The sequence below is a fragment of the Leptodactylus fuscus genome, chromosome 1 (genome assembly GCF_031893055.1).
Source record: "Leptodactylus fuscus isolate aLepFus1 chromosome 1, aLepFus1.hap2, whole genome shotgun sequence".
NCBI classification, from domain to species: Eukaryota; Metazoa; Chordata; class Amphibia; order Anura; family Leptodactylidae; genus Leptodactylus; species Leptodactylus fuscus.
The window spans coordinates 56266571-56287968 of NC_134265.1; the positions used below are offsets into that span (position 1 = coordinate 56266571).

The following is a 21398-nucleotide window of genomic DNA, read 5'->3' on the forward strand; positions in this document are numbered from 1 at the left end:
CATTGCACAGCATATTGAATGGTGCCATTACAAAGTACAATTTGTCCCGCAAACAATAAGCCATCATGTGACTCTGTGAACTGAAAAATGAAAAAGTTATGGCTCTTGAAATGTGAGGAGGGAAAAACGAAAATGCGAAACCAAAAAATGGCCTGGTCCTTAAGGGGTTAAGGTTAAATTGCCATGTTGGCCCTTTGTGATAAATTAGTGGGTTTTGGGTTGCAGTTTGGGCACTCAGCCTCTAAAAGGTTTGCCATCACTGGCCTAGCATCACTTAGGTGGGTCTAAGGGCTCGTTCACACGGGGCATGTGACCGCGTATTTTGGTCCTGATTCTGATGTGGAAAGCCGCGTCAGAATAGGATCAAAATGCGCCTGCTGCGACTGTCGCAACTTCCTGCTCCGAAGTAGGCCCAAATGAATGGGCCTAGCCTGGAGGGTGCTGTCGCAAGGCAGACGCCGAGGCTTCTTTTTTCCGTGAGCCGGAACATACCGCTCACGGAAAAAAGGAAGCTAAAGGTCTACGTAGATCTCCATTTTGAGGTGGCAGATTCTGAGGTGGATTTAGCGTCAGAATCCGCCCCCTCTTGCTCCATGTGAATGAGCCCTAAGAAAAGGGCAGAGCAGAGGGAGGGGGCGTTCCTCCCGGCTCTCACAGCACAGCGCGATTGGCTGCGCTGTGAAGAAGGACGTCTCTGACTGTCAGGAACGCCCTTCTGACCATAGAAGAGCTACGGTACCGGACCGTAAGCTCTTCACACCGGGCCCAGATCGGGAAAGCCGACAGTGCGCTGAACTCAGGGCACTGTCAGCTTTCCGGCAGTATATAACACTGCATGTGGGCAAAATGGTGAAAGGTCCTCTTTAAGTTACACATGCCTGGGATAAACACATCTCACGTGTCTATCCTAAGATGAAAAGGAAATAATATAAGGGCAAAAGGCAGGCTATCAGCTGGCATACATTTCTCTTCCGGCACACAGCTTGGCAGAGATTGTGCCACAGATATGTAGAGGTGTGCACTATGTCATAAATGAGATGCATCTTCTGCTGACTAGGATTATGGTGTTAAACGCCAGTCTTCATAAATCTGCCCCAATGAGTCTTAATATTAACGTTATTTATAAAAATAAAAAAAAAATGAAAAATTAAAAAAATTGTATAAACGTACACAATGCTGATACTTTTACTAGAGTATACATAGAAACAACATACTGAAGCTTTGACACTTCACCCCTCAGTGGTTGATCAGTATATAAATACAGGGACTGGCAGGCTTGTGTATTTAGTTCCCTTGAACATTAAATCAAAGGTTTGGGCTAGAATTGAGATCTCCATTAATAATTCATTACATTTGCTGCACATTCCTTCATTTACACCGGACAACACAACAGATTGCTCTGGGGGAAATAGTAATTGAATTTACTGGTGACGACAGCCGAGTTCTAAGTTTCAGTGTAGAAAAACAGCAAGGCAATCGTCCAGACATTAAAAGGAGGGAGCTGTATAAAAGAATTATTACTTAATAATATATTATCACGTGCACGTAATGTTCTCAAACTATGGACCGTGCACTGACTTCATAAAAGAAGTCAAAACTAGATGAAAATGGTTCACAGTGGGGTAGTTACTCCAGGATACATTTATTATTGAAAATGGTTTCAGGATCTTCAAGATTTTTGGTTTAAAGCTTAATTAAACTTACAGACAACTTTCGATTTTCTGGCAGCATTTCTGTCATTAATACATTTTGTGCTTTATACCTTTAACAACACATTTTGGATCCTTTCTTTGAAATCCTGCATTCCCTCTTCCCCTTGCTCCTGTATTGACTGCTGTTTCTGCCTTTCACTGAATGTTAGGGTAACTGCACACAACTGAGTTTCCCGTGTGAATCTCTATCCATGTGATAGCCACATTTACCAGCTTGAACTTCACGTTGGGTGTGGGACTCCTAGCAGTAACGTTGTCTATGATGCTAGGAGTCCCTGCCTCCCCCTGCCTGTAGTTGGTACAGGGAGGTAGAGATTCCTACCATCAAAGATAACTAGAATGCTACGAGTCCCCCTCCCCGCATTAAGTTCAAGCTGGTAAATCTGGTTAATTCACGGGTCAAACTAGCTCAAGTTCAAGCTGGTAAATCTGGTTAATTCACGGGTCAAACTCGCTTGTGTCCAGCTACTCTTATTGTGTATGGAGTACGGGGCTGTGTAAGATGTAGAGAAAATGAGGCGAGGGTCACTACAAACAGTTATACCTTGGACATCATAAGCTGTACAAACTTGCTTTTGGTGTCATATGAAAGAGGAGATTCTCCTCTGCTGCCTAAATTATTTCCATATCCATCCATCCATCCATCCATCCATCCATCCATCCATCATATACTTCCTACAGCTCTTTTATATGAGACCAAAAGAACATTTGTATGTTTTAGAATGTCCAAGGTATAAGTGATTGAGTGACCCTCCCCTTATCTTCATTTTCTCTGCCTCTTACACAGCCCCATACAGTAACATTCAGTGAGAGGCAGAAACAGTTCTCAGTACAGAAACTAGGAAAAAAAAAGTTTAAAAATACCAGATTTCACAGAAAGTATGCAAAATATGTTAATACAGTCTACTCCAAAATTTATTTATGACACAAATAGTGCCAAAGGAAAAAAAATATATATCAAAAGTTGGCCGAACGTTTAGGTACACTTTAATGCAACAACTGAACTTTTAGCATTTTCACATGCAATAAATGAGGTTCTCCGCAAAGATTAAAAAAAAACCCTCAAAACACGTACAGCCAAGGCAACAAAGGAGTGACTCAAAAAGAATCACATTAAGATCATGGAGTGGCCTAGCCAGTCTCCAGACCTTAATCCCTTAGAAAACGTATAGAGAGAGTTAAAGCTCTGAATTGCCAAGCGACAGCCTCAAAATCTTAAAGAGGACCTTTCATCAGATCGGGCACATGCAGTTTTATATACTGCTGGAAAGCTGACAGCGCACTGTCGGCTTTCCCGATCTGTGCCCGGTGTAAAGCGCTATCGGTCCCGGGACCATAGCACTTTAGTGTCAGAAGGGCGTTTCTGACAGTTAGCCAGGAACGTCCTTCTGCCTTGCGGCGCCTATCGCGCTGTTCTGTGTGAGCGGGGAGGAACGCCCCCTCCCTCTGCTCACACTGCTCGTCCATAGATGAGTATTATCAGGAGAGGGAGGGGGCGTTCCTCTCCGCTCCACAGTACAGCACGATACGCGCCGCGAGGCAGAAGGGCGTCCCTGGCTAACTGTCAGAAACGCCCTTCTGACTGTAAAGCCCTACGGTACCGGGCCGATAGCGCTTTACACCGGGCACGGATCGGGAAAGCCGATAGTGCGCTGAATTCAGGACACTGTCAGCTTTCCAGCAGTATATAAAACTGCATGTGCCCGATCTGATGAAAGGTCCTCTTTAATAATTTAGAGATGATCTGCAAAGCGGAGGGGACCAAAATATCTCCTGACGTGCGCAAATCTCATCATCAACTACAAACAATGTCTGACCGCTGTACGCGCCAACAAGGGTTTTGCTACCAAGTATTAAATCTTGTTTGTAAGAGGGATCAAATACTTATTTCTCTCTGCCAATTGCAAATAAATTTATACAATGTGATTTTCTGGATTTTATTTTTGATACTCTCACTGTTAAAATTAACCTAACCTTAAAATTATAGACTGTTCATGTCTTTGTCAGGGGGCAAACTTACAAAATCAGCGAGGGATCAAATAATTATTTCCGCCACTGTTAGGGTTCTTTCATACCTGCGCTTGTTGTCCGGTATGTATATTCTGGGTTTCCGTCTTCTGCCCTAGTGCAACTGGACAGGGGACTGAAACCCAGCGGTCAGTTTTAAAACCCACTCACTTGAATAGTCTTGTAAAGGTGACCGTCTGTGTGTGTCTTCTACCGTTTTTTTTTTTAGCCAGACACAAAGTCAGACATACAAGACTTTGTGTCCGACTAAAAAAAACAAACAACTGGTTTCCCCGCAGACAGGCAGAGGACACACACCTTTGCAAGTTAAGTCAATTTAAACCCATTTAAGTGAATGGGTTTTAAAACTGACCGTCAGGTTTCCGTCCCCTGTCCAGTTTCACTGGGGCAGAAGACGGAAACCCAGAATGTACAAACTGGTCACTGGGCGCAGGTGTTAAGGACCTTAAAGTATCAGCTACATCAGCTCAGTAAGAGCAATGGGAGGGAGAAGTCAGACAGTATTTATAAGAGTATGCAGGTGGAGGAGACTCTTAGGACGGTATTCAGATGGATAATCTAGAAAACTAATACAGTAGTTTCTAAAATCGAGATCAAAAATAAGAAGTTATAAAGTACGAGGAGTAAAAAACATAACCCAAATCCCTCTTCTGAGGTAAGATAAATCAAATAAATATCTATGTACTTACCTACAATGCAAATCTGCCCCTCCTAAATCTTCAGCAGATACCTGTTCCCCAGTAGCTGCTTTCACCTGGTGCCAAGGAAAAAAAAAAGATGACAAGTTGGGACTTTAAGGATCTTTCTCCATCCCAAAAGAAAGCTATACAGCATCTAGAGATCTCCAAAAACACCACTTATGACAAGATCATCCCTCACAGCAGATTTCCTGTAATAGATTTTCAGTTCACCATATACAATGCACACCAGCCAACTTCTTTGAGAGGCCTACACATTTATTCTTTGAGAGGCCTACACATTTATTTTTCCAAAAGTATTTCTGTTACAAATAAATAGGCAGAAGAATAAACAATCAGATCAAAACAAAGTAATGCCATCAGAGAACCAAAAATACGAGAAGACAACTAAGCAACATGAAAATCAAAACATAAGCAGGTAACATCCAATAGGGAAAGCTGGGTAGTAGGGGTCAGAAACCAAACCTATCGCTGCAGGAGTTCCCAAGTCATACCCAGCCTGGAAAACACCTTTAGGCCGGGGTCCCTTGGTGGAGTAAACGCAAAGATTTTGCCGCAGCGTTATACAGTACCTGCAAAGTGACTGGGTTTCTGGCTAGTCCCATCCACACATTGCAGAAAAATATTTGCAGCTGACATGCTGTGTTGTTGTAAATCACAAATGTCAATTATACCTATGGAAACCCCAGTGGTTTCCAAATAGGTAGAATGGAAGCAGCGGATTTCACATAAAGTCCACAGAACTGCAGGATACAGTCTATTGTTTGTTCTGTATCAGGGAGTGCAAAAAGTAAATATATGAAATAATAATAATAATAATAATAATAATAATAATAATAATAATAATAAAAAACAAATAAGTGAACAAAAGTGTCTAACAAATGCCAATGCCTGAAGATAGAATAAAAACTCTTAAGAATACCATAAAATATAGAAACTCCAAGAGTTAAAAATAAATGAAAATAAAAGAATTGTAATAGTGATGGCTCTACTTGCCATGGACACCTGGAATACAGATATACTGCAGAGTCTGCATTACACCCAAGGTGTCTTATGTTTTTTTTCTTTTATCTGCTCCAGTTAATGCTTTTAAAGAGGACCTTTCACCTCCTGGGGCACATGGGGTGTAATACACCACTAGAGAGCCAACAGTGTGCGGAATTCAGCGCACTATTGGCTTTCCTGTTCTGTGCCCCCGGTGAAGAGCTATCAGTGACAGTACCATAGCATTTCACTGTCAGAAGGGTGTTTTTGACAGTCAGTAAGGAACGCCCTTCACATTGTCTATAGCGCTGTACTGTGAGAGGGAGCGTTGTTTACTGCCCAGCGATGACGCCCCCCCCCTCCCCTCCCCACCACCACACACACACACACACACACACACACACACCAGTACTGGTCTATGGACAAGTACTATCAGGAGGGGAGGAGGCGTTCCTCACCCCTCTCACAGTACAGGGCTATAGGCACTACTGTGAAAAAGGGCGTTCCTGACTCATTGTGAGAAACGTCCTTCTGACAGTGAAGAGCTACGGTATCGGCCCCGACAGCTCTTCACCGGGGGGCACAGAACGGGAAAGCTGATAGTTCACTGAATTCAGCACACTGTCGGCTTTCTAGCGGAATATAAAACTGGATGTGCCCCAGGAGGTGAAAGGTACTCTTTAATAAATGTCCACCAGTGACTACTATTGCAGTGTGACTGCTCTGAATATTCCAATACAGTAGGGTCATAGTTCATAACCATGAAAATTTTCAATGCACTGATCCTCAAAAGGGAGTATAAATAAATGAGGGGGATCTTATGCAAATACACCTAAAAATGGAATTGTGGATGTTTCCTGTTTGACCAGGGACAGGCTTTCAACTGTCCTGAGAATGGGGATGCAAAAGTTGAGAGGTATGCAGTATATGGCCATGAATCAGAACTGTGCTACCCAACGTGAGAGTATAGGATATGACAATGCGTATGGCATATAGCATGGGCCCAATACTGTACCCATGTAAAGCGCAGATCTCATTGTAAGATGGAGATTTGTTAGATTGCACGAATGAAGTAAAGCGAGAAAAAACTTGATAGACTGCTATAACTGGAAGCGTAACTAGATGAAGACTGCCATGTTATGCCTGTATTCAGATTCTAGGAACGTGGGTTTAGTCAGCTATCATGTGAGTAAATGTAGTGATGTTTTTCACAACTATCTATATGATTATTATTATCTAGAAAATGTCTAAAAACACTTCTTACTGTCCAACTTATTTCTTTCTACTCTTTACCATCTGCCTGCAAATTCCATCTACAGTAAAAATGGGAAACCGCGGCCTGTGACTAAAATAGAAAGACCTGGTGGCAGATGGTGAAGATGGGGGACAATCAAGCATTATTACACTTAGGCGAGTCATGTAAAACAGATGAAATCTGTCAATTACTTCTGTAAGTTCTCTCTACATTACTTTCCCATTTCCACCTACCTGCTAAACTAAATAGAGCAGGTATTCAGGACTCTAGGAAAGAGAAGTAACAATACCTGTGACAAGACAATGGTGGATGAAATTAAGGTATCCCAGCACTAGTTATAATTCAGAAATTAATAGAAAAATTTACACACGACGACAACTGTGCATTTTTATTTATTTTTTTTTGTTTTCAGTTTGGGAAGAAATGTTATTTAATGTGATTGTTCCAACATCCTCCTACTAACATTATAAATGTGAAAGTTTGTGTGTTTCGATGTTTGTTCCTCAATCACGCAAAAACGGCTGAACAGATTTGAATGAAATTTGGCACATAGATAGATTGTAACCTCGATTAACACATAGGCTACTTTTTATCCCAGTGATTGACATGACTTCACGACTTATAAATTTATATTCACGTACTATATTGCACAGCTCTCGCAGCAGTTATCTCAGCTTCTGATAAAGCCAGGTCTGTTATCTTTCTGTGTAAACACTTGGCTAACCCTCAGTCCATTCTGTACATGCATTTGCATATTATCTGATCTGCTCCCGACAGTGCTGACACACTGGATGGGAAAACACCTTTAACCTAAATTGGCAGTTTGCTACTTTTAAACATGCAGGGAAAAAGAAAATCTAATTTGTTGCAAAACTCAAACAAAAAGATAGCTATGAATGTGGCCAGAAGACAACAGAGTTCTCCTCAAGCAGAGCTGATGGGGATCATCGGCTCCAACAACATACTATTAACAACTGCCGAAACAGCGGAGTAGGCGGATTATCAACGCCAACAACATACTCATTATATGGCTTCCCAGTGAGCTGCTGAGATGTCAGGAGAAATACAGGCACGGCGTGAGGAACAAGTTCAGCAGCAGGATAGCTTAAGAGCTGCCGAAACGCCGGAGCAGGCAAACCATCGACTGCAGCAATTTGCTGAATAGCGGTGGACCATATTCGCCAACAACACACAGACGAAGTTGAGGGCAGAGGCTAGTAACAACATACAAACTAGCCACAGGTTAGGAGATAAGTGTCTAACCATGGAGCGTCCCACTGCTGAGAGACCCACCTGTAATAAGAATGTGGACCTGTGTGCCTTGTTTAAAACATAGTAAAGCATGCTTATGTTTCAGTTACATTCAATCTCTGCAAGACTGGTGGAAATAGTAGAGAAAAGTGCTCGGCTATTTTCAGTCTTAAGACTTTAAGGGTTAAAAGAATACAAGTGACCATCTCTCCACTGTAATGGTGAATACAGGACCCTCATTCTAATTGTTAATGGTCCCAAAAAAATATATATATATAAATAATTTATACTTCACCATGGCTCATTCATTTTTTTATTTTTAACTATTTGACAGAGTGTGTTATGGCATACAATTTAAAATCAATAAAAAAGACATATACAAGAACATGAAATGTAATGAATGACAGACAAGTTCTTTTAGTATATATCCTCAGCCTGCCCAAGATTGGATAAGAGCACGATCCTTTGAGGTCCTATTACTGCTTTACATCAATGATCATCTCTCTGCAAGTTTAATTGAACTGAATGCAGAAATCAATTTTCAGTTCGCTGCAGTGACCCAGCGATTTCCCTAGAGCCCAGAGCGATGCGGGACACGTGCGGGAGGCAGGGGCTGGAGCGGCGCCTAATTAACACTTGAAAACAAATTCCACTAGAAAAGGAAATGGATCAATAGGATCCCTGCATATTTATCATTGTAAGACAGCTATAGATCCGAATGGCATTTACCATGCATAAGTTTCCTTTTTCACCATCTTTACTACAGGGCAGGTGGTCTGCAGAGAGCTTAACTTCTCCATGTCTAAATCCGGCCACATAACATAGCATAGTGTTTTCATAAATGTGACTTTTGCAATGATAAAATGGGCGCCAATGTAATCAGACTGTTTACCGAGTGTATTTTACCATCACAAACACCATACAAATAAACAGAATAGTTTCCGAAACAGGTAGAGAAAAAAAAAAAAAAAACACAGCTCCTCAGGAAAAACATTTTTTTATTTTTTTTTACACAAATCCCGTTCCCCTAAAAACATACATTTTGTAGTAAAATACTGCAGTGACCAGAATGTACAATAAATGAGATCTAGCCCTAATATAGTTATCTTTTATACTGAATGTTTATTCCCACACGATCAGTTGCTTATATGGGCTGCGGCACTTCACTATATATCAGTCACAGCGCTGTATACTCTGTAGTGGCTGTTACTAGTACTGCAGTTTTCTGCAGCCAAGTCTCAGTGAAGGGCAATACAAGGCATAACCACTACAAAATGTTTAAAGAGAAAGTTCAGGAAAACCTGTATATATAGCAAGAGTTTCAATAATTTCCATGCTAGAAAGAATTTGTATCAGGGATGTTATCTCAGAACAAGAACTGTCATAAGGTACATGAATACAATCAGGATGCTGATACAAAAAAAAAAAAAAATATATGCCATGAAACTCTGCCTAGTCCAGAGGTTTGCATATACTATTTGTAGTCTATATGAAAGATATACAATTAGGAATCATTTAGGCATTTTAATCCATATATCACAGAGTTAATATTTTACGTTATACAATCAAATTTTCTTGGCCTAAGAATCATACAAAATATGAAAGGATATGATGGAAACACTTTACCACCAAAATGTTTAAATCATTTTGTGCTAATATGTATGTTTACTTACCAATGGAGGTCCGCCTAAGAAAATGGTTCCCTGTTTTCGGACAATGATACTTTCATCGGCCATAGCTGGTACATAGGCTCCTCCTGCTGTACAGGATCCCATCACTACTGCAATCTGCAAGTAAGAACAGTATAAATATTACTGAACATTATGAGTAACAAAAGCACAAAAATATATAAAAATGTACCACAAAACTCAACCTCGACTATAAAAAAAATCATATTTCTGAGCATTAGAATTTGAGTTTTCAGCCATACCGACTGTTTATATGTCCGATGTTGTCCTAATTTTTGTTTGTCTCTGGTTTTATATACAAAAAACTTTTTCAATTTAAATCTACATTTAAAAAAAAAAAAAAAAAAACTCGATATCCTGCAGAGCCCAGGAGACGAACTATAAAATCCTCTCCAGGTGGTACAGAGTTCCGGTTCTCCTCAATGCTATTTATCCCTCCGCATCCGATAGGTGTTGGAGATGCCTCTCTGCTCAAGGCACGATGGCCCACATTTGGTGGGGATGCCCCCTCCTGCGTCCCTTCTGGGCTGGGGTTAGGCGGGTTATTCATCAGGTAACAGGGGTAGATCTGAAAGATGATCCCGCTCCTCTTCTCCTCTCCTTGTTCACGCGCAAATTTAGAAAGTCAATCCGTAGGCTCTTGGGGTTTATGTTGGTAGCTGCCAGATCTGTTATCCCCAGACTCTGGAAGTCTCAGACCCCTCCCACACTCCTTTCCTGGCTGAAGGAATTCCTGCATTTACGTACTATGGAGAATTTAATGGCCCAGCTTCGCCCTGATGAAGGGCATCACCGTCAGACTTGGCTGCTCTGGGACTACTTCTACTATTCCGCCGACTTCCGATCCCTCTTTCCCTCTGTACCCTTGTGAGAATGCTGTCTGTCTGTGTTTTTGAGTCTTGTTTACATGTTTCTTTGCATTTGTTGACATTGTTACTTGTCAATCTTATGTTTTATGCTTTTGTATATTTTGGCTCTGCTGCGTCAGAGATTTTGCTTGCCCCCCTTATCCCCTCCCCTCCCTTGGCCCCCCTTTGGACCTGGAATGTTGCCCCTGGTCTTTTTCCCTTCCCTCCTCCCCTTCCTGTTGCCCCTTTTCCCTTTGTTGTAAAAAATTCCTTCGAAAAATTTTCAATAAACTTTAATGTTAAAAAAAAAAATTAAATAAAAAAAAAAAAAAAAATTGGCATTTTACATGCTCCACCAAAAAGAGAGGACACTGGTTGTGGTAAGGCTATATGGACCCATGCCTAACAAAGCTCCATAGCTGTATGCACTGGGCAGTATATAAAAGGGCTCCACCAGAGAACATGCCATACATTGATAAATGCTTCATTTTGTGATGCCTAATAAAAGTAGCAGTAATGCTTTGGCAAGGTAACCATAATATTAGCCATAAGACCGATGAAGCAAAAATATTTTGCAGACTTAAAATTTTGGTAGGTCTTATAGTACAGAGCATCCTCTAGGCCTATCCTGCAAGAGCAAAGAGTTGGACAGATTCAATATAAAGTTGCATCGTTTCAGAACAACTCATCATATTAGGAGATCAACCAATCCTGCCATAGGAAGAAACACTTTTTGATAACTTGAAGAAAAAAAAAATTGTCTGACCACTGTATAAGCAATGCCGCCCCTGCTATTTCTTGTGTCAGCCCCTCTACCTGATAGAATGTAAGCTCTTGTGAGTAGGGCCCTCAGTCCCATTGTGTGAAGTGACTTTCTTTATAATGTATCTTTTTGTCTGAACTTGAACCCTACAAATTGTACAGCGCTGCAGAATATGTTGGTGCTATAGAAATAAGATGTATTATTATTATTATTAACTTTCCTGTGGTATTTCAGACTCCTTGATCAGCCTTTTTTCCTACAGGTGCATGGTGTACACAGTCCCTGAAGACATTTGTGAATCCACTCTGCTACCAGCTGGGGATTTCTAGATTTAGGGGGCTCAGATCAGTGCCTGGTTTTCCCCACTCCCATTTGTGACTCACGCAAAAGCCGGTCTACTATTACTACTACCACAGCCTGCATCTCAATGCTATTCCTATTCTTTGCAGTCTTCAATCCCACTACTACTTAGATCCCTGCAGTCATGCACTCCCTTCTAGCCTCTCCACTCCAGAAACATACTTTCATCGGTACCGCTAAAATCCAATGCAGACCCCATTATTCCCAGTGTACATTTTACTCAGTGTCCTCCAATAAAGAACATTATTCATAAACAGAGAATTCCTCTGATATGATTTCCATCACTTGGTATAATCTTAGTATGTTCTAGATCTCTGAGGTGACGCTGGGTTCACACCAGCGTTCGATCTCCGTTCTAAGGTTTCTCAGAACTGTGTGTCCGGTTAAAAAAAAATTGTTTCGCTGCTGAGAGCATAAAACGCTCACCGGCGCTCATAGCCGGACACTTTTCAAACCCATTCAAATGAATGGGTTTGAAAAATGCCTGCAGGTTTCCGTCTCTTCGTCCAGAAGATAATTCCAGCAAATGATCCCGTACTTTAAAACTTAACTTTAAAATAGCCTATGAGTAAGGGGCTATTTTAAGGTCCGAAACGCGTCAGCCAGACGCTATCTTTTTTGGCATTTCCATCATGAGCATTTTAATGTGAATGGAGTGTACCATTTTCTGAATGACTTTACGATAAAAGTTAAGTTTTAAAGTAGGGAATCGTTTGCTGGAATTATTTTCTGGACAAAGTGGTATATTCACCTCAGGCTGAGAGGTTGCTACATCCGTGCAAACTCCCTCTTTATCAGCAACTACAGAATGGACACTATATTTATACCCCATCAGGACACGTGAGTGAGCTGACGCACAAATGCATTTTTTCTGGTTTCCGTCTCTTGCCCAGTTTCGGGCAGGAAACGGAAACCTGCAGAATGGAGACTGGACTCAGATGTGAACGAGCCCTGAGCTGGATTTATCTACCAGTCATCTCTGTTACTGTATTCTTTCCTTCCACAGCTCTGTATTTCAATAACATTTCTTTAATTTTCCCATCAACAGATACTCAAAAGGAAATAAGACTATTAATATATAAGGTGCATTTCACTAAGAATTTCCTGGTCTCCTCTATGGAAATATAAAAAAACTTTTTGTTTTTTTTTATATTTCCTACCCACTGGCTAACACGGTACGAGAACAAACATTTTCCTTATACTGGTCTCCTCTACTGAGTGTTCAGCTTCTGGTGTTGTGAAGTACCACATAATATAACATTTCTATGCTACTGCAGAACTGGATTATATCAGATATCGGGTTAAAGGAATTTCACTGTATATGCAATGTTACATGAAAATGGAGCCGAAAGCAAACTTAACACTGAAGTCACCTGAGAAATTCCTTGCGATGACATCTTCGCCTGGTTGTAGAAAATTCGACCAAAATGGTCACGGTCTGGGAATACATCTGCCTGGCGAGGTAGATTTGCTCCCCCAGAATCCACTGCGAATAAAATTCATGTGAACATGAGAAGCTTGAGGGGATAGGACACATATTCAGGTTTTTTGTGAAAAGGGAATTGAAAAAATCTGTCCTTTCCATGTTTCGCAACCTTTAATATATATCCACATCTGTTCTTTGCTTCAAGAACTGCATAAGAAAACCTGAATGTGTGGCCTTACTATAAGGCCACACGTGTTAATGCAACAATTTTGGCTGTTGCAGAAATGAAGTGGGAAAGAAAAAGTTGCACTTCCCAGTCCCAGCAAAACCAATGATATTTAACTCCAAGAAAATAATGCAGCAGTGTATGTTTTTGAGATAATACAGCAAGCTCATTTTATCACATGAAACAGTGACCTTCCCTGTTGCCTTCTATGGAGTGAGGAAAAAACAGAGGGGGCAGATTTATTACTAATACTCTCTTCATAAATTGGCGGCACCAGAATGAAGATTTAAGCTAGTTAGGAAATGGTGTAGATGTCCATTATAACTCAAGCCAGAAAACTGTCGCAAGCAGGGTGTAGAATGGAGGTTGTGACACACATCTGACACAAGTAAGCGCCTTGCACCAAATGTGCGCCAGAATATGATCCCTCTACGCCACAAAGCTGGGGATAAATCTTCCCCAGTCTGTCTCTTTATCGCAATTTTAGCCCTACTGATTTCTAGTAATAATCTACAATGGATTTTTTTCATTTCAAACTGTATCTCATGTGGATGTACCTTGAGGGATAATTCATTCAGATTATAATTGTAAATTGTTAACTGCATGATACTGGGTAGGAATCATATCCCGATAATGAAGTGCCATCACGCATTTGTCCTTATAGCCACCATTTAACTAATTGCTTTGCAGACAGAGCTCTGGGTCTTCAAACTATAAGTGTTACACCTGACATTAATGTGAGCTGAGCTACAATGCCCAACCACTATACACTATATCCTCTCACTTGGCCTTTTATACAATGTAAGCTCTCGAACAGATTGTAAACTCTCAGGAGCAGGGCCCTCACTCCTATTGTTTGATATGGCAATTTCACATTATAATGTCAAAAATTGTCTGTTCACGTGTCTTCTGATTTCTAAAGTGCTGTGGAAAATGTTGGCACTATAGGAATAAAGTTATTATTATTATACTGTCAAGTCTGAGAACATGAATCAAGATTCTTATACTTTATATTGTAGAAATACTAATTTTTCCTTAATGAGGTTGCATGGATCTGAGACAAAGGATCTTGAAGCCCAGAGGGAGCTTGTTTACCCTGCCTCGTGGTGAAGTCTTCAGGTTACAGCAAGGAGGTGTCTGGCTGGACATTGAAGTTTGGAGCCAATGGGAGATGGACAACTCAGGAATGCCAAAGGGGGCAGTAACCACTCCTTTCTTTGTCTCTAAAGTGTGTGTACTTTCAATAAAGAGCCAGTGATGCTGAGGTGGGCAAAGAGCATGGCTGGTTTGATACGGAACTCTGTGTCTGTCTCATTATTAGCGATTTGTGCACAAACATGCTCATTTAATTTGGACTGACTGATTAATCCAAGATATAGTCAATTCGACTTTGATAATACGGCACATAGAGCTATCTGCTTTCAGCTCTGTACACTGTGTATATAGTATAGGATAGTGACAAAATTCCCAAAAATTGCTGATCTCAATGGGGAGTGTTGACAGCTGACTACACACAGAAGATATTTATGGGTTATCATAAGGACTGGCCATAAAAAAATACTGGAAAACCCCTCTTATCCCCCTTGCACACGACCATATGAATGGTCAGTGTGCCATCACTTCTATGGGCCCCTACACATGACCATGAATTACACGGTCCCATGTGTGGGCCGACAGAGCCGTAAAATATGGATCAGGTCCTATTCCTGTCCGATTTTGTGGCTCCTATTCATTGAATGAAAGGGGCTGTGGAAGCACAGAATCCGCGTGTCCCTCGTGTGCTGCCCGTACCATTCACATGGTCGTGTGCAACAGGCTTAAAGCTGATGCCATACATTGCAGAAAAACTGTTATTTGTTGCAGATTTTGGCAAGGCTTCTTGAGCCATATAAAAGGAAGCTCTTATACGTTGTATAATCCTTTCTACTATATCCACTCCTAGTTTTAACTCAAGAAAGCCACAGAAAAATCTGCAATGCCAAAAGTGGATTTAGCAAAAGTGAGAAATATAAATGCGTCCTTTATATTTCCTATTCCTTTTGAAGTTATTCTTGGCTTTGGCTCAAAAAACAACATTAAAAAGAAAAAAAAAAAGGCCGCTTCTCAGCAATATGTGGCTTCAAGGATATTCCCACCTCTTCCATCTATGGCACATTCATGGTATTTGCCATAAGCGTTGGCTAGATCCAAAGCTGCAGAGCCAGAGTTTTATAATTTACCTGTACAGTTGGGCTCAGTTTAAGAATAAAACCAACCTGAAATTATTCAGCAAAGAGTTGTGAAGCTAGAATGGCATGGTGTTATAAAATACACAGAGGTGTTCCAAGGAGTCAGACATGGCAATGAACTGTTTCTAACTATAAATCGCTCTTACCTAAGTATACACAAGGTAAGTGGTTCTGCATAGCAATTTCTTGTGCTCGGAGGTGCTTCTTCACGGTGATAGGGTAGTAGGTGCCTCCTTTCACAGTTGCATCATTGGCTATGATAAGACATTCTATCCTGTGGGAAAGAATAGCGGCAAAATCACTTTCACATCATAATAGTCACATCACAAGATCATGGTAACCTTTAGAGCTTTTCCAACATAGACGCTAAAGGAATATTATAACTTATAAGTTTATGAACCCAGCCTTGAACTAACTGTTCCAATGCCCATATCTATGTCTCGAATGGCAGCCCCATCTTTTAGCAAGAGCAGCCCTCATTTTAGGCCTGCTGTAAGCAAAATGAACACTCACTGGCTGCACTCCAGTGACAACTGCTTATTGTGTTGGTTGGGGGGGGGGGGGATTTGTGCAGGAACCATTCATATGAACAGGGAAGAAAACTCATTTACAGAATGAGATTATCTTAGATCATCCAACAGAAAGCAAAAAGTATTTCACACAATTGTTACAAGTGCATATTAAAACAATTTACCTGCAAAGAACATTTATCGCAGTCTCTGAATTGAGATCGGTAAAGACTTTCTAATAAGCTCAGTATACAGAGAGGAGATGCTGCCGTGGCCATTTATATTTACAGTATACAAAAATAATAAGCTGTCCATATATTGCATCCATTTGCAAGTCATATAAATCGTTCACATAATCTCGCAATAGTTTGCAAAACAAAGTTTTCAACTTTAAATAGACAATGTAGTAAAAAGTATTAAAAGAAGTTTTCCCATGACTACAGCCATGTTTAAAAGGGATTCTACCACTAAAACACATTTTTTTCTAGTTAACACGTCGGAATAGCCTTTAGAAAGGCTATTCGTCTCCTACCTTTGGAAGTGCTCTCCGCCGCGCCGTTCGCTCAACATACCGGTTTGTACCAGTATGCTAATTAGTTCTCTCGCAGCGATGGGGGCGTCCCCATTGCAGCTCGAAAACCGACCGCAGCGCCGCCTCTATGGTCTTGGGTGTCCTCCCCTTCCTTCTTCAGCGTCCTGTCGGACGCCTGCGCAGTACGCTCTGTTCGGCGAAGATTGCCGAACGTACTGCGCATGCGCAAAATTGCAGTGCCCGCACTATGGCTGGGACCGCAATTTCGCGCTTGCGCAGTACGTTCGGCAATCTTCGCCGAACAGAGCGTACTGCGCAGGCGTCCGACAGGACGCTGAAGAAGGAAGAGGAGGACACCCAAGACCATAGAGGCGGCGCTGCGGTCGGTTTTCGAGCTGCAATGGGGACGCCCCCATCGCTGCTCCTGCAATGGGGGACACCCCCATCGCTGCAAGAGAACTAATTAGCATACCGGTACAAACCGGTATTTTAAACGAACGGCGCAGCGGAGAGCACTTCCAAAGGTAGGAGACGAATAGCCTTTCTAAAGGCTATTCCGACGTGTTAACTAGAAAAAAATGTGTTTTAGTGGTAGAATCCCTTTAAATTTGTGGACAATTGAATCTTAACCATTTTTACCAAATATAAATAATTAAAATTTTGTGGCGTTTTAAATATTTTCTCTAATCTTCTTAGCGGTGACATCTGTAGTCTTCAGAGGTTTCCAATAGATATGACCATGAATGCAGGAACTTTCTATGGTCTGGCACTTGCCATGATTTCCTTATTGTCACAGAGTTATTATCTTGTGTATGCAATGTCCTTGACTGCATGCAGTTTTCCTGCCAGCCGTATTTCTGACAAGTGCCAAACCATAGAAAGTTTCTGCGTTCCTGATCATAACCACTGGCAACCTATGCAGACAGCAGACTGTCACCACTAAGGGTATGTCCACACATGATGGAATTTGCCACGGATTTTGTCTCTGAATCCAGGACAGATTCCGCCTGGAATACTTCTCAATTTTGATACATTACAATAAACATAAATCCACAGAGCATGCTGTATTTAAGATTTATGGAATCTGCTTACCCAGATACACGGCCAATGCCAGTGATGAGACCTCCAGCTGGAACCTCTTCATTACCATACAACTGGTAACCAGCAAACTGAGAGAATTCCAGGAACGGAGACCTAATACAATAATAATATAGTCAGTGTTTGGAATCAATTAAATAGGGCTGAGCTGTACTACTAAACACATCCTATTGGGAAGACTAGCACTGCATAGCATGCAGAATAGTGCAACAGACTGTGATTCATGAGAGAGACAGGAACAGAAATCTTGACAAGCCAGAAGCAAAGACCACTGTAAACTTAACATAAGGCCGTTTTTAGCTAACATAATACAGAACAAGGACCAAAGACCATGTCAGTATATATGGTTTTGTCTCAGTCTATAGAGCAGGTGGTGTGATTGTTGCTAAAGAAACAGTTCTAGAGTTGTCCCAGAATTACCTCTACAGATGATAACGATTTTCCGTGCTACTGTTTTCCTCATTACCCTTCTCTTGCAGGTGGGTTGTAGTTTCTATACTGTGATATAAATGTACAATGCAACACTCTTGTGTGCTCTGGAGCTGAAACTGTCCCATCCAAGCAAAGGGAGAGATTCATCAAACCTGGTGTATTGTACACTTGGCTTGATGTCTGCGCTGGCAGAGGATGTGCTTAATACACATTATAAACTAAGCAAATTCACTGGGAGTGAGTGTGTGTGTGTGTGTGTGTGTGTGTGTGTGTGTGTGTGTGTGTGTCTCAGATGAAATCTACACCATCTCATAGCTGGCATAGATTTCTGTCATCATTCACAATGCAAAAGTGGCATAAATGATGACTGTGGTGCCCCTGGTGGGTTTCTCCTATGCCCTGCCCACTCTGTGAACACAGCATCACACTATTTTAGTGGTGCAAAAATGTAACAGAGAATATGAAATAATTCCCACATGGTTTCTTAACAAAAATGTGAGATTCCTACAAATCATTTATGTGACTCTGGCCATTTTCAAGTTGTCACCCTAAATCTCCTTACCCAGGATCTATAAGTCTGTCGATTCTTTCTCTTGGTAGAAGTTTCCCTCTAGATGTATGTAGTGTTCGAGCTTTTTCTCCTCCTCCTGTAATAAAACATTAAAAAAAAAAAAAAAAAGCAATAAAAACAAAGCAAGAGATATTGCAAGGTGATCAAGGTGCTGTATTCTTAGAAGCTAGTAAAGGAATAGCTTTGCTGAGTACTAGAAGTAAACTTCGGAAAACTCCATTACTGATACAAAGAAGCTTTCCAGATTTTCTGGATGATTTCATTTCACTTTAGTTGAACTTTGATAAGACTGAACTATTCTCTACCAAGTGAGCCCGGCGGACTACTTTTTGTAATGTAAATTCATTATACCAGCAGGTTCATTTCTCTCATTTGCTCTGTATTAAATACAATGTAATGTTTCTTAGAAAGATTAATCTCACACTGTTAGCAGTCAGGTCAAAGTGTTCTTTAATGAAATTACTGAGGCAGATCTACAAACTAAATGTCTAAGGGTGAATTCACACTACGTAAACGGCAGCTTATTCTGAACGTAAAACACGTTCAGAATCAGCGGCGTATAAAGCAGTTCCCATTCATTTCTATGGGAGCCGGCATACGAGCGCTCCCCATAGAAATGAATGGGCTGCTTTTTTCACTATGAGCACTCCCATTGAAGTGAATGGGAAGTGCCGGCGTGTACGGCTAGCTCTGCTCATGCCGAGCCGTACACGCAGCGCTTCCCATTCACTTCAATGGGACTGCTCGCAGTGAAAAAAGCAGCCCATACATTTCTATGGGGAGCGCTCGTATGCCGGCTCCCATAGAAATGAATGGGAACTGCTTTATACGCCGCTGATTCTGAACATGTTTTACGTTCAGAATAAGCTGCCGTTTACGTAGTGTGAATTCACCCTAAGACTGAGACCCCACGGTGCAGAAACGCAGCTTTTTTTGTTGCAGATTTTGTTGCGTTTTTTTGAGCCAAAGCCAAGAATGGATTGAGCAGACCGGGAGAAATATAAGAGCTTCCTATATATTTCCCATTCCTTATGTAGCCATTCTTGGCTTTGGCTCAAAAAAACGCAACCAAATCTGCAACAAAAAAAGTTGTGTTTCCGCAATGTGGGGCCTTAGCCTTAGACTGGCTTCACATGAAACAGATTCACTCTGTGAGATATGGACTGGATGTATTACTTATTTCCTGGACCGAACCCGGCTCAGGATTCAGTCTGGATACTACAGCAAACATCTAGTCCTTACGTCACAGGCCAAATCTGTCTGTTTGAAGACAGCCTGAAGATAGAACAGTACTGATTTTTTTTTCTCATAACTCCAGTTGAGAACTTCAAGAAACATTTATTTCTATACCAAAAATCAAGTACATAACATGTGCATGGTGTGTTACATAATCCTATTCATATAAGATGAAATGTTCCTTTCCTTAGGGCTAGTTCACACAGGGCTAGTGACCGTGTATTTTAGTCCTGATTTTGGACGGGAAGCCGCGTCAGAATAGGACCAAAATGCGCATGCCGCGACTTTCGCGGCTTCCCGCTCCAGAGGAAGCCCAAATGAATAGGCCTAGTCCAGAGGATGCTGTCGCGAGGTGGACGCCGTGGCTGAACTAGCAGCGGCGTCCGCCCGAGGAAAGGGCAGCTCCCTACTTATTTATGTGAGTGGGAACACACAGCTAGTGCAAAAAAGAAGTCTAGCGTTCTACATACATAGGTCTACATGCATTTTGAGGGGGCGGATTTTGAGGTGGATTCGGCATCAAAATCCACCCCCTCTTGCCCCGTGTGAACGTGCCCTTAGGCTGCGTTCCCACGGAGTAACATGCAACGCATTCAGACACGTATACACGTGTCAGAGTGTGAGCACTCAAAAAAGATCCCATTCACTTCAATGTGTGCCGGCTTACGGGCACTACATATTGAAATTAGAGATGAGCGAGTACTGTTCGGATCAGCCGATCCGAACAGCACGCTCGCATAGAAATGAATGGACGCAGCCGGCACGCGGGGGGTTAAGCGGCCAGCCGCCGTCAAAGCGGAAGTACCAGGTGCATCCATTCATTTCTATGGAGCGTGCTATTCGGATCGTCTGATCCGAACAGTACTCGCTCATCTCTAATTGAAATCAATGGGTTAAAAAGCCTCCCATCACACTGACTTTTCCCAGTGTACTGTGAGGTTATAAGAGTACAACTGTGTGGCTCTCGCCTTATTTTGTACTATATATGAAATGATTAGACTTCCAAATACACTAGGAATACTTACCAAACCGTATCTTCTCTGCTTTGTCCTGCAGCTCAGTTACTAATGCCTTCATTCTATTATAACTCTCCTAATGAAAATAACAAAAAGGAAACATTATTTTACAGAGTCTGAAATAACATGATTATTTGCAGAATGAAGTCATACAAAGATATTATATCACCGTCATCCCAGTGATGTTTAGAGGATTGTCCTTCACTAAGGCTATGTTCACACTACAGTTAGAAGCCCTTTATGGTTGATGGGGTGTGACACATAGGTATAGTATAGATTTCAGGAGAGATGTGTCTAGTATATATGGCTTTGTGCTTGTGCCCTAACTACTATGGGCATCAGTGAAGAAACCTATGAAAGTAAGAAGTCGTCCATCTTCAACCATAATGCACTGCAATGTTAGATGGAACTGTGAGGCTAGTGTGACTGGTGTCTTACAGTATATTATCAGTATGGTACCCTGTAATGGACATTTATTACCGCACACACCTGACAGCACAGAGGCATACAGATACCTGTCACTTATATGGCTGCAAT

General features: G+C 41.5%; 1 protein-coding gene across 1 annotated transcript in view; it reads right to left on the minus strand.

Moving 5' to 3' along the window:
* The window catches only part of MCCC2 (methylcrotonyl-CoA carboxylase subunit 2), a 71701-nt gene that overhangs the window by 49897 nt on the left and 406 nt on the right, over window positions 1–21398 (minus strand). Inside the window, exons 2-8 of the mRNA XM_075270846.1 lie at window positions 20871–20937; window positions 18601–18685; window positions 17601–17702; window positions 15614–15741; window positions 12961–13073; window positions 9602–9715; window positions 4430–4494 (exon numbers count right to left, since the gene is read on the minus strand). Coding sequence (XP_075126947.1) covers window positions 4430–4494; window positions 9602–9715; window positions 12961–13073; window positions 15614–15741; window positions 17601–17702; window positions 18601–18685; window positions 20871–20937 — 674 coding nt within the window. The remainder of the gene's footprint in view (window positions 1–4429; window positions 4495–9601; window positions 9716–12960; window positions 13074–15613; window positions 15742–17600; window positions 17703–18600; window positions 18686–20870; window positions 20938–21398) is intronic.